This window comes from Lepisosteus platostomus, chromosome 7 (assembly GCF_059453375.1).
Source record: "Lepisosteus platostomus isolate fLepPlt1 chromosome 7, fLepPlt1.hap1, whole genome shotgun sequence".
Classification (NCBI taxonomy): domain Eukaryota; kingdom Metazoa; phylum Chordata; class Actinopteri; order Semionotiformes; family Lepisosteidae; genus Lepisosteus; species Lepisosteus platostomus.
The window spans coordinates 59955515-59968883 of NC_142617.1; the positions used below are offsets into that span (position 1 = coordinate 59955515).

Below are 13369 nucleotides of genomic sequence, written 5' to 3' on the forward strand. Positions count from 1 at the left end.
TGGGGACATGGGGACAGTGCAGGAGGACTGAAGGGACAGACACACTGGGACAGTGAGGGAGGATTGAAGGGACAGACACACCAGGGACAGTGAGGGAGGATTGAAGGGACAGACACACTGGGGACATGGGGACAGTGAGGGAGGATTGAAGGGACAGACACACTTGGGACATGGGGACAGTGAGAGAGGACTGAAGGGACAGACACACTGGGGACAGTGAGATAGGATCGAAGGGACAGACACACTGGGAACATGGGGACAGTGAGGGAGGATTGAAGGGACAGACACACCAAGGACAGTGAGGGAGGGTTGAAGGGACCAAAACGTTTACATTTACAAAACACTGTAAAAAGATTAAGTGTACTGCATGAAATCTTTTAGTTATCTTTTTTAAAGAAATAAAATACCACAGATGGCTCACTTGGAGTGCCTCCACTTGACCCCATACAGATTTTGTTAGATTGAGTGTTAAGATTTTAAGATTGAGTATTAAAACTGAGAATGTCATGGGTATTCAGAGGAAAATGGAGAACAAAATGTACAAGATTTTAGATTCAATGTTTTTCTTGTTTTTTTACCTAATGGACAAAACTATGTTTACAGTGCCTCTTATGGGTTACAAGTGATATAATTAAAAAATATTAAAATATTATACCATAACTGCAGTAACCTGTTCACTGCTGTCAGAAGCATTTCATTTTTTCAAGTAAGCGAACAATATTGTATAAGGGAAATATATTTTCTTTTAGCTTCAATTACCATTGCAATAATCTACTGCAGGTCCCCAGAACCAAACTGTGTACTGTGGGATACCATGTTTCTCCGCCTGAACTCCTCACTTGTGAAACTGCCTCTCCGACCACCTCAGACAAGCAGTTTCAACCAAGACCTTTAAAAGATCTTTAAACACTTTCTCTACCAGCAAACCTATCAACTTCCAAGCCTATCAACTGTGTCTGATTTTCCTATCTTTTTTCTTCTTAGTAATTTTTAAGTTTCCTGACTTCTCTTTCAGCTTTTTATGTGAAGCACATTGGGATTCACTGTAATGAAATGTGATACATAAATCAAATAGTGTACACTATATTATTATTATTATTATTATTATTATTATTATTATTATTATTATTATTATTATTATTATTATTGAATTCAATCATTTTTGCTGCTTATGTTGAAATGAAGTTTAATCAAAACAACGGCACAGTTTCAAGCAAAAGTTTGACCTGCCGAACTGTGAAACACCTCACTACTGGGTGTAGCTCACCAATTTCAATTGAATGAGAACGAGAGACTCCTCTGGCAAAGTGAACCATGCGACTGAATCAAGATTTGAGTTTGGACATGTGCAGCTTGTCACTCTTTAGGTCAAAGTCTACATTTAATCTGGGCTAAAGTGAACAAACCTGGGAATGTTTTTATCTGTCCTTACTGCTGAGGTTCTCCATGGAAAACCAAAAGAAGCGCATACTGCTGGTGGACAGGACTGCAGTAAAGAAACATCTACAACTATTTCAGTAGTTTTTCTTTTTTGACTTAAAATCTATGTAGAAACAGTGGGTGGTTTTCATGTTCTTTATCGCCAATATCACAACAGGGCAGTGTTTGATTAACCGTCTATCAAAGCATATTAGTTTTTTTTGTCAAGGGACTGATATTCTGTTTGCTAATAATTTGCAGGCCAAATGATGGCCATTATATAATACATTAATTAATCAACTAATTAATAATTATTAATTATTCATAATAAATTAACACAACATTTAGAGTTAACTGAACATCTCCTTTCTTGTCACCTTTCTCTTTAAGAGTTCCAGCTCATCTCATTTGCTCTTCAAGTCGCTTCAATCCGGATCACTTTTCTCACTTCAGACTGGAGTTTCACTTTCGTTTCCCAAAAAGCTCTTCATCGCTGGACATGGATGAGGGTAGCTGTGAGCTCGTTCCTGGGAAGATCCTAAACTGCTCCATCTGCTTGGATATTCTGAAGGAGCCAGTTACTCTCCCCTGCGGACACAGCTTCTGCCGAGACTGTGTCCAGAGCTTCTGGGAAGAGACCGAGCAGCCTGGCCCGGTAAGCTGCCCTCAGTGCCGACAGGCCTTCTCCCCCCAGCCTGCGCTCCGCACAAACACCATACTGGCCGAAGTGGCCAAGAGGTTCCAGAAGTCAGACATTGCTGAAGGCAAGACTCCTCTCGGAGCCAGTCCCAGGGAGGTGCCTTGTGATTTCTGTACAGACAGCGCCCAGAAAGCAGTGAAGTCCTGCCTGATGTGCTTGGCCTCATTCTGTGAGACTCACATCCAGGCCCACCATGAGAAGACAGCCTTGAAGAAGCACAAACTCATCTCGCCCATAGAAGATTTCCAGGACCAGCTGTGCTCCCATCACGAGAGGCCCCTAGAGCTGTTCTGCAGAGAAGACAAGATGTGTATTTGTGTGCTGTGTGCCAGAGAGCAACACGCAACACATTGCACAGTGACTTTAGAGACCGAGAGGCAAAAGAAACAGGTAAATGCTGATTCTTCCAAAGTCACCGATAGAGTAACCATAGTAAAATGTGCCTGTATTTGCAATACTAAACCTAATTTGGAATAACTTCAGTTTCACTTTTTACTACAGTTGCAGTATTCTGACATTTCTCACTTACTGTATTTGGCACCATGAAATGCAATAGTTGGTACAGATAGTTGGTATATTTTCTTGCCTGTGTCCTCACAAAGTTGATCCAGATTATCGCTACACCTGGCAGACATAGTAAAGGTGACACAATGACTAGCAGAGTGGAATCTACTTTGTTATCCACATCCTTGAAACAAACAGCTATAAAACTGTAATGTGGAAGGACTTCCAGTATTTGAGTTTATTGTCTGAGGATTACTGTCCTCATGAAAGCCATCTAACTAGTGAAGTTAGTTAATATGCGTGATTTTATTTGGTCAGAACAAACTCCGCTGAAGCCAGGCAGAATGCATCCCTGCTCTGTACACCTGGGCTCTGTCGTGCTCAATTTGCACGCATGTCTGCTTCAGTCTGGGGATATCCCTGGCAGGGTCACAGTGCCTGTTTCTTTAAATTATTGTCTTCAGAAACCGGTAGAAATTTGCTAGATGAAGCTTTGAGTAAAAAACTCTACAGATCTCTTCAGAAAATCAATTTTCCTCAGTCGACATGTTGATTTTGTTGTGGGGTATGAACAACAGCACTTCACAAGAGCCCACACTGTCAGGATAAGAGATTTGCTATGGGATTTGTTTAGACTCGATGCAGACACATCTGTTTTTTATGTTCAGTTCTGTACTTCAGTTCTTCAGGGTTTTAAAGTAAGAAGTTCTGCCTTTAAATCGCCTGTTTGCCTTTTAGTTTTTATACTGTGTATCTAAGTTGATAGCAAGAATATCTTCTGGGAGAATATTACTACATCACATTGCTGATAAAATAAATATTCAAAATATCCAACTGTTGCCCCAGATGATATCAGTCATTACACACAGCCCTTTCGAGGAAATATATAACTATGACTGCCTTCAACAGATGTTCTCTCAAGATGTTCTCTCACTGTGTCAGTAAATTAAGAATGAGCAACACTTGGCACACAAACCTTTAGTGCATCTTTATGTTGCTTCTAAACATTTAGCCTGTCAGGTATAAGGTTTGTTTTTTTTATTACAACAAAATCAGGGGTTCTCAGATGATGGACTGACCTGAAGCTTCAAATACAGAATTTTCCAATTTGAGTTCACTCCAGTGTCCTGCAGGAAAACATACCGCTTTGTTTTACAGAAGCAGCTGGTGGAGAAACAGGCAGGCATACAGCACAAACTTCAGGAAAAGACGAGAAATGCGAAGGAGCTAAAGCAGGTTGCTGAGTCCCTCAAGGTGAATGGAAACAAAATACCTTGTTCTCTTGTTTCTCCAGCCGACTAGCAGATCAGATCGATTCTTGTTAAGGACAGTGACTTTAATATTTTTCACACTATATTAACACAGATTTGCAGTGTTGTTTGATATTTGTCAGCTTCACTTGAAGTCTACAGTATGTGCAAGCCTGTGAAGTAGAACTTGAATGCTATACAATTTATACATAATAACCAATAAGCAGTAAGAAAGCAAAGCTATTTAGCATGCCATGAAAACATCCCCAGAGGAAAACAATGAGCTGTGAATTTCTTTTAGTATTTCTGTTATACTTAAATACAGTAATCACTTTCTGTTGACTGTTAGCAGCCCAAAGCCTCTTTGAAACATGTCAAAATGTGCCATTACATTTCATATTGCAGCCTGTGAAAGATTTGACCTATTAGCTGGAAACAATTTACATTTCATGAGACCTAAATGGCAGATCTAGTTTTTTTAAAGTTATTTTTTTTATTGTATAAGCTCTTGCAGAATTGTGTTGTGAGATAGCAATGTTTCCCCACTCTGTTAACTGTAGATATCAGAAGAAACGGAACTGAGGGAAATTGAGCAAATCTTTGTTCAGCTGATCAGCTCTGTTAACAGCAAACAGGCCAAGGTTAAGGAACTCATCAAAGAAAAATGTACAGCTTTCGCCAGCATGACGGAAAAAATCTTAATCAAACTGGACCTAGAAGTCACAGATCTGAAGAAAATGAACACAGAGCTGGAAAACCTTTCAAAGACTGATGACAACATCGGTTTTGTACAGGTAACACAGAGAACAAAGATGTTCAGAGGAAGAGCTTCTCCAAGTTGTTCTTTTAGATACATGTACTAATCATTGGTCACACTAATTAACCAGCTTTTGGAATGAAATATTGTTTAAATGGCCAAATTCTTTCTTGTCTGATATGCTACAGATCACAGCTGGGTATTTAAAATCCAGTTTTATCCAATCACTTGATAAATATGTCTCGGACATGTCAGTCAGACACAATGGCATAGTAAACTCAAGCGACTCCACAGTCAAGCAAAGCAGCGGATATACGGATTATATAAGTTTTGTTATCTTCTGTGAACTTTAGTAATTTGGTAAGAGACTGGGGCATTAGCTCACTGATATAAATTAGGAAGATCAATGGTCCTAGTACAGATCCCTGTGCTATTCTACTTAATACATCACCCCGGTCATTCACCCTTATCTGTACTCTCTGTATCACCCCAGTCAGAGCATTCACCCTTATCTGTACTGTTTTATATTTGTTATACAGCTTTTAGTCTAAACTTAAATGCCTACAGGCTGCAATTTGAGAATCAATCTTCAATAAGAAATTCATCACGTCCCCTGTAATGATGTCACATGCTTTAAATTTTATACATTACTTATGTTTCTTGTTCAAAGAGTAACAAACCTACTTTAAAAATGTTTTGTTAAAGATTTTGTGTTTAGAAGTATCATCTCAAACCATTACATTTCATTTACTGTAGATTTGATAGCAAGCACACCTTGCTACCTTCAGGATGTGCTCGACATATGTTTTTTATACAATTTTGACATCATTACATAGAGATAAAGGGAAAAAGAGATGATACAGTATATAAAATATTGATAGTTTCTCATATCAAAATGAACCTGACATGCTGTAAACCATATATATCCTGCTTTTCTTCACTGCTGTGATCCTTGAGTGACAATGACCAGAATCCAAAATGCTGACTTGTCTGATGCTGAGCCTTTTCCAAAGGATTGTGTCAAATGTATCAGCTCGACAGGTAGATTTTCCACCCCATTGTGATGCATCTTATTTCTGCACTGAGACCCACTGTCCCATGCTGTAGAGTTTCCAGTGCCTGTGTGACACGCTTGAGGCCTGGGAGCCTCTTAGTGTCTCTGTCCTCTCCGGCATCTCCTTCAATCCTGTGAGAGGGGTTTTGCTGAAACTGCAGGAGCTGGCTGAGGGCATCTTCACTGCAGAGCTGCAGAACATCATCACCGCCGGTTGGTGCAAAATACTTTCCTCTACAAACCAGAGAAAATTCATTTGATTTGGAATAAAATTAAAAGGGTACAGAGCTCTGTAGCTCCTTCACATGCTGCTTGTGTCTCAGAATTTGTTTTACTGAAGCCGGTTTCCCTTTACTAAACCCTTACTATGTAAGCCATTGTCTGTGACATTTTGTAAAGCAAGATGAATTGAATAAGAATTACTGTAATAAAAAACAAAAACTTCACAGGACAACATCAAACGATTTATATACGACAAATCAGTCAGGAATCAGTCTTCATGTAATACAGAAGTTGATAATTATAACCCCAGAGCAAGATCCTAAACAGTATCTAGTAATGTATCATCAGAGCAGTACAATTACATGTCTGATGTGCACAGACTTCACTGGTGCTCCTACATGAGGAATTTTGTTGAAAAATCTGGTAATTATTCAGGGTTCATATACAACACAATCTGTCAAAAGGTGAAAAACCTGGTAACTTTTAGACTCCATCAAAATTGCCTTTAATTCTAAAAAACGTGGAAACTGGTGATGAATAAATTGTTTGTGCTCTTTCCTTTGCAGTCAACATGATCCCGATGCCCAGCCTGCCAGATCCCACACCGACGAAACGCGCTGACTTCTGTAAATGTAAGAGGCTCTGTGCTATAAACCATCCCCCTCTACTCACGCTGTGTTAGGACACACACAGCCTGCTGGTGCTCTCCAGCTGCAGAGCGTGAAGGGATTTACCTTAGAATACTAATGCCCTCCTTTACAGAGAAAGACCATCTTACCATTAATAAGCAGATATTCAATTTTTTCCATTCACTGTGCCGCATGGGAAGGCTCTCATCACCTCATCTGAAGAACATGAGTTCCAGGATGAGGAGAAATAGTTCCAGACTGTAAGGGCTATATAGTTCACCTTCATAAACACTGTGGAACATAGAATCAGTTACTGCAGAACAACAAACCAACATACTGTATGACACTTGGACACAAATGGTTGGAAAAGGTTAGATTAGTATTCCAGATGTGTCAACCATAGCAGACGTGTTATTCAACTTCATTGTGCTCTTACTGTGTATATTGATGTACAAGCCAACAATAGGACAAGAGGCTTCTCAAAACTGAGGAATGAGTAACCAACATATAATGAACACTTACACAACGTTATACATGAGTAAAAAGGATCCTTAGGCAACACAGCTATGGAGAAACCCCATGAAAATAGCAACACCACCTACAGTACGTTTCTCTAGGAAAGAGTCACAAAGAAAAAAGTCCATATTGATTGTGGTGTGTACATTTCTATATTAATATGCAAGTAACAGTGACTAGTGCAGTTATTCTTATTAATAGTAGTAATAGTTTGGCTAACATTATTCAAGGTATTCCATACTAAATTATTACCATTAATTCATTTTGCACAATTACAGTGATTTCACTTACAGCTGAGCCTTGGACTACATGATGCTACTAAAATGACAAAACTGTGCTTTTTCAGTACATAAGATAATGTGATTCTCAAAGGCTAGAATAATTCTCCTAAGTAATGATGTTGCAGGGACTGAGGTCTGCAGCCTAATGGACCTGTACTCTAGCGAAGAAGCAAACTGGGCCTGGCAGATTTAAAAATAATAATTGACTCTTCTAATGTGTTCTGGAAATAATACAGTGTCAGTCAGTCTTCATTCAAGGTTAACTTTGTATAACTGATGATCTCAAACTCAGATACTCCCCCTTTCCATTATGTCTCTCTCAATATTCCAGGTACTTTGCTTTGCTGAAAGACCTTTCATATGACTTCTAACTGATTCCATTCAGTTATCATCCACTATATCATTTCTATAACCCTGGCTTGACCTTTGCTATGTTACCTGACCAGTTGACCCGTGACGAACACAAGAGGTCATGTTGTTCTAAACTGAACCCTTAATTGTATCAACCCAAAGGTGAGGGCAGTTCTGCAGAACACAGGACTTATTTCTCCCACCCCCAGGCTTACATCATACACAATTTAGTGAGGTTTGGATGCGGTTAAAACTAATGAGCAGGAGTAAAAAGTATCTGTGTTTTTTTCACTAGATTTCTACGGTCTTACACTGGACATCAAGACAGCATCCAGCAGACTCACTATATCCGAACTGAACACAAAAGTGGCGTATGAAGACAATGGAGAATCAAAGCAGCTATTTAGCACTGGAGGATTTAATTTTGCAATTCCTAGAGCAGCTGTTTTGGAAAAACCAACAGCATTTAGCTTTGGTCTACTTTTACCTCAAACTTCTAGCCCATCTGTCTTCGGGCCACTTTCCTCTTCGTCATCAGGAATACAGGCTTCCAATAATTCTACTAGTAATCCCGAGAAATTTGATTCAGTCAATCAGGTTGTTTGTGCGCAGGGTTTGTCTGCAGCTCGCTACTACTGGGAGTGTGAATGGAAAGGAGAGAATATTGGTCTTGGTGTGGTTTATAAAGGGATCAGCAGGAAAGGAACAGACATGTCTTGCGTTCTTGGGTTAAATGAAAAGTCTTGGTGTTTGCAGTGGGATGGCTCTTGTTATGTTGCCTTACACAATGGCAAAAGAGAGGTCATAAACGCCCCCTATTGCTCTCAGATAGGAGTGTACCTTAACTCTCCTGCAGGCATTCTGTCATTCTACAGACTAGCTGACACACCGATCCTTCTGCACAAATTCAAACACACATTTACAGAGCCTCTGTATCCTGCATTTCACCTGCCTAAGATCAGATCTTCAGTCAAAATATGCCCAGTTATAGTTTCTTGAGTACTGCATAACAAAAATCAAAATACCTTTTGTAACATTTTAGGAGCTGCAAAATAAGTTTTAAAAATTGAGTGATAAATTATGCGATTAAAAGAAATAAAGTAATTTGCATAAAAGTGTTAACTACCAAGTTAAAGACATTATTAATTACACTTTTATAATAAGAACTTAATTTATATCATGAACGATTGATGCAGATTCTGTATGCATGCATAAATGTAATTTGTCACTTTTACTACATTTAATTTAAAAATTAAATACAAAATGTTTAAGTTTTAAATATTTTAAGAATTAAAAGAGCATGATCAGTCGTGGTCCTGGAGGACTAGGTCTCTGCAGGCTTCTGTTCCATCCTGACAAATCTCAAACTGCTTTCATTGGACCAATTTAACAGCTTCCTCAGAGAAAATGAATGCATAAAATGAATATTGCTGTTACTCTGTCTGAAGATGATATAAAAGTAAAATTGTTGATTATAAATTAAAAACGTTTCACTGTGGAATTGTTAAAACAATTTAAGAAATCAAATTCAAAATGTTATTCAACCATTTAAAGTAGGAGAGCAATCCCTGGGCTTTAGATAAGGTTACAAGTGCAGTTTGTAACTGCAGTTCCAATTTTGACAGTCTAGCTTGGGGCAGTAGTGTGGAGCTCATTAACTCAAGGGAAAATGGAAAGGTTAGGATAGCAGATGGCAAGAATCTAATGATGTTAATGATGTTAAGCATATTTGCCTTATTATCAGTAAATAAAACTCAAATGTGCAGCCAAGCATCTGCCATTATTTTTCCAGCCTCATACAATATGGCTCCACAGTACACACACATACTGTATCTACAGTGCCTTGCAAATGGAAAAGTCAGGGAATAGCGGAGCACTGTTCAGAGGTTATTCCCACGATGGGAAAAATGCAGGCTGTGACAAGATTGCCCTCCCTGCTAGGAAGCCTCACTGTCACCTACAGTGTCTTGGCTGAGCTAGGAAACCCCATGTCTGATTTAACACGCCAAGACAGGCATCGTTGATGATAACTGACAGCGCGAGATATTTCTTTTTTTAACAGCAAGATAACAGCAAGACAGCGCAAGAAATGTCAATTCTGACAGCAAGAGGTGGTAGTTTGGATTTTTTTTTAATTTAACCATATATGATTTTGTTCAATTTTTTAATAAAAAGTGAATATATGCTGTATCAAAATACACTACAATATCACTTTCTTAGCTAAATTCTCATTTAATACAGAAACAAGGACTGGCTGCAATATGACTTTAAAATAGTGTCAAAATATTATGCTATCCATCAGCTTTCCTGTTCCTCTGGGAAATAGTTTACAAGACTTTATTCTGGCAGACTAGTTCTATGTAGCTTTCTTGGAAACCATGCTGTTGTACTGGTATAACCCAATCTTAAAGACTTGAGATGACCAATCTGGAACATCAGACAGTCATGAAAATAAATTGCACCTTCAAGGTAGGTTTTGTGGGAATTTCAGTCACATGCAGAGATGCCACATTTATGTCATCAGTCCTGCTGGTATACTTGTTTTGATGAATGAGAAATTTTATTCACATTTGTTTTTTCTTCTGAAACAAAGCCTGCGGCAGAGAAACTTGACAGCAGCAAAGGCAGTCAGGAAGGAGATGAAGCTTGCTGCCAGCAAGACCACTAGAACATCCACAGAGTGGTAGATGTACCAGGGCATCCTGTAGGACTCTGTGCGCAGGTGCGCAGCACCTTTGTGTCTCATGACAAACTCAATCCAGAAGAGGGCGCTGTCCAGAGGTTTCATAGGCTGGTCCCTGTGCAGGCGGGAGAGTCTTTGCATGTTTATCCGATAGGATGGCTCATAGAGGACCTCCTGCAAGGCCTGGAGGAAAGTCTTGCTGTCTAAGGTGCTGATATCCAGGATCTTGGCCGCTCCTTTCACTTGTAGACGGAAAAGGTTGTCATGTTGATCAAAAACCAATGGCAGTCCCACTATTGGAATGCCATGATAAATTGCCTCATATACCCCATTGGTTCCTCCGTGCGCTACAAAGACTCTAGTCTTGGGATGTCCCAGGAGATCATTTTGAGGCATCCAAGTGACCAGCATGGTGTTGTTGCCCAGGTATGCAGGCTTTTCCCCTTTATGCCTCCAGATGACTTTCTGAGGGAGCCGGGCAAAAGCCAAGGCGATTTCAGCCATTAAGTCGCTTGGAAGGTTATTAATAATGCTCCCTAAGGACATGATAATGACACCGTGCTCTCCAGAGCTCTGCATGAAGTCCTCCATGTCTTGAGGAAGGGCCCTTGCAGGCTGGCACTGGAAGCCACCGATGTAGACAATGTTGGGCATGGTGGGTCGTGGGAATTCGAACACAAAGTCAACCCTCAGAAGCCAGAGATCTGCTGACCGGGTGAGAGTGTAGATGTCAACATCGGGGCCAAAGTAGCGATCACACAGAGCCTTGTAATGTGGATACACCATAAGTCTGCCCTGGAAGCGGCCAAAACCATAAAAAAACATGTTCTGGACCCTTTGAAGGAGATTCATTTGGTCGGTGAACTGTAAGCCCGGGAGTGGAGTGTAGGACAGGGGTGATGGAGCAATATCAAAATGACCTTCCCCACTCAGAGTCCAGCGGACATTTAAAACCAGAGGCAGCTGTAGATAGTGAGCCAACAGTGCTCCACCGCCTACAGCCGGGTCAGCAAGAACCAGGTCGTACTGAGTGTCCCAGAGACTCTGCATTAACTGCTGATTTTCAAACATGAGGCTGACCATTCTGCACACCCTTCCATGAAGATCAGAAAATTCGTGAGCTACTTCTTTATGCAATGTTAACAAAGTCCAGAAAGAGCGGTCTACTCTCTGCATCTCTAATAACCTTTTTAAGAACGAGCTGAAGGAGCTCTCATCGATGCCTCTTGTGTGAGGGACCGTGATAGAGCTGTAGTGAGGAGACGTCTCCGTGATGTACCAAGTGCTTTCTGCACGCAGCACAGTGATGCTGTGCCCCCGGGCGTGCAGCTCCTTGATGAGGATGTTCATGTTGACCCAGTGGCTGCCGTCCAGAGGGAACACCAGAATTCTGCCACCATGGAGACACGGCAGAGAGCAGACCAGGGCCGCCATGATGGTGAGGGCTGAATGTCTGCTCCGCAGAGAACCCCCCTTCATACTGCCTGCAGGACACATTCACAGGAAGAGGGGTACTGAAAAAGCACACTTATATTGTCTGCCAAGCCCTGTCTTAAGCAATCCTAAAGAACGTAACTCTGACTGCATACCTGACAAACGGGATTGAGTAAAAAGGTGTTGTTATGACTTTTGAACAAATCGTTTCATTTTTACTGCCTTTATAATGGCTCAGACTTTTAAATATCTTATAATGGCTTTGAAACCATTTCTGCTATTATTCCAGCTGTTTGATGAGAGGTGTAAGGACCAATTTCTCTGTGCTTGTGCTGTCTCGTGGTGCAAACGAACATCACCAATGCTGAAAACACAGGCCAAAACAGACTTTAAGACCAACACAGTTTTCAGTGAAGGTGTTATTATGGACACACTCCCAAGAAACTTTGAACTTTTAGTTTAATTTTCACCCATAAAGCTAGATTTCTTTTCTATGCAGAGAACATTCTTATCGTCCTAATACTCCCTATACGTTACGCTGTGTATTTGTTTTAATAGTAAGAATGTTAATAGACGTATCCATTACAATCTCATAAATTAGGATTTTTTGTTTGTTTTAGCTTTGCCGTTTTTCTTGACCGATACAGGTCTGACAGTAAGAAACACTGCGAGACTTAAACGGTGCTGGTAACTGTGAATGGCTATTTTCCCCAGCCTTCACCTTTTTCCTGAATTCCTAGAGGTATTATATAACTCGATGCGTGTATAGCGTTCTAATTTGCGTCTTTCTCTCCATTTTGGTATTCTAAGATTTGTGTTTTATGCTAGAACGACAGAGAATTACACAGTTCGATTTCAACATTTAATGTTATGATGTTTCATCGCCTACCTTTTCTGAACGGGATGTGTTCTCTTGCTCTCCAAACTTCCTCGTTCGCCCACCCTTGTGCCAGCCTCGCCCTGTGCTCTGTGCTCAGGTGTGCTCCTGAAGCACGTAGACCACGGCACACCACGGACCTGCGGGAGTCCGCTCTGGGGCGGATGAGAGCCAGGAAAGACAGAGGTCCGACGCTAAGCGGAGACGGAGCAGCGGACAGCGGCTACGAAACGGTGCCCCTCTACCTGAGCGGCTCCTTCCCAGAGAGAGGGGCGGAGAGACAGCGCCGTGCAGTCCACAACGGAGTAGGATGAGAGTGGGATCGTGTTGTTCCTGTTATAGTTAACACTATAGCTGCCGTGGGTTTCGAGTCTTAGTGGCCGGTCTTTCGATCTTTTATCATGCGACACAATCACAGTTTTACGCGGTGCGTGTATTTACATTTTGTTGTTAGTTCACGAGTATTTGAACGCGGTTTTATATCCCCCACCCCCCACCACAGAATTTTAAAACACGTTTAATAAGATCACATTATTGGCCATATACAATTTCTTGCATTAGGAAATTGTCTTTTCACAGACCCCATCTTACTTTCCATGAAACACATAAACAGGGAGAGAAGCCTGGGGTCAGAGCGCAGGGTCAGCCATTGTACAGCGCCCCTGGAGCAGTTGGGGTTAAGGGCCTTGCTC

General features: G+C 40.8%; 1 protein-coding gene and 1 pseudogene across 5 annotated transcripts; one reads left to right on the forward strand and one right to left on the reverse strand.

The window, feature by feature from the left end:
- The first annotated feature begins 1411 nt into the window (after nucleotides 1-1411).
- On the forward strand, nucleotides 1412-9169 carry LOC148659355 (E3 ubiquitin/ISG15 ligase TRIM25-like). Of its 4 annotated transcripts, none has more exons than XM_088641485.1 (7): nucleotides 1412-1556; nucleotides 1810-2509; nucleotides 3782-3877; nucleotides 4434-4667; nucleotides 5738-5897; nucleotides 6473-6538; nucleotides 7979-9169. In XM_088641485.1, exons 2-7 carry the CDS (start codon nucleotides 1919-1921, stop codon nucleotides 8680-8682), a joined length of 1851 nt encoding a protein of 616 aa, XP_088497611.1. In that variant the 5' UTR covers nucleotides 1412-1556; nucleotides 1810-1918; the 3' UTR covers nucleotides 8683-9169. The 4 variants fall into 4 exon arrangements, with proteins under 4 accessions (XP_088497611.1, XP_088497610.1, XP_088497612.1 ...); XM_088641484.1 differs by having other exon boundaries at nucleotides 1412-1517; XM_088641486.1 differs by having other exon boundaries at nucleotides 1412-1517; nucleotides 1810-2074.
- Nucleotides 9170-9833: 664 nt separating this feature from the next.
- On the reverse strand, nucleotides 9834-12985 carry LOC148659356 (UDP-glucuronosyltransferase 2B31 pseudogene; annotated as a pseudogene). Its single transcript, XR_015940448.1, has 2 exons — nucleotides 12690-12985; nucleotides 9834-11850 (listed from the first exon to the last, which is right to left on the reverse strand). The product of XR_015940448.1 is annotated as a UDP-glucuronosyltransferase 2B31 pseudogene (transcript).
- Nucleotides 12986-13369: the final 384 nt, after the last annotated feature.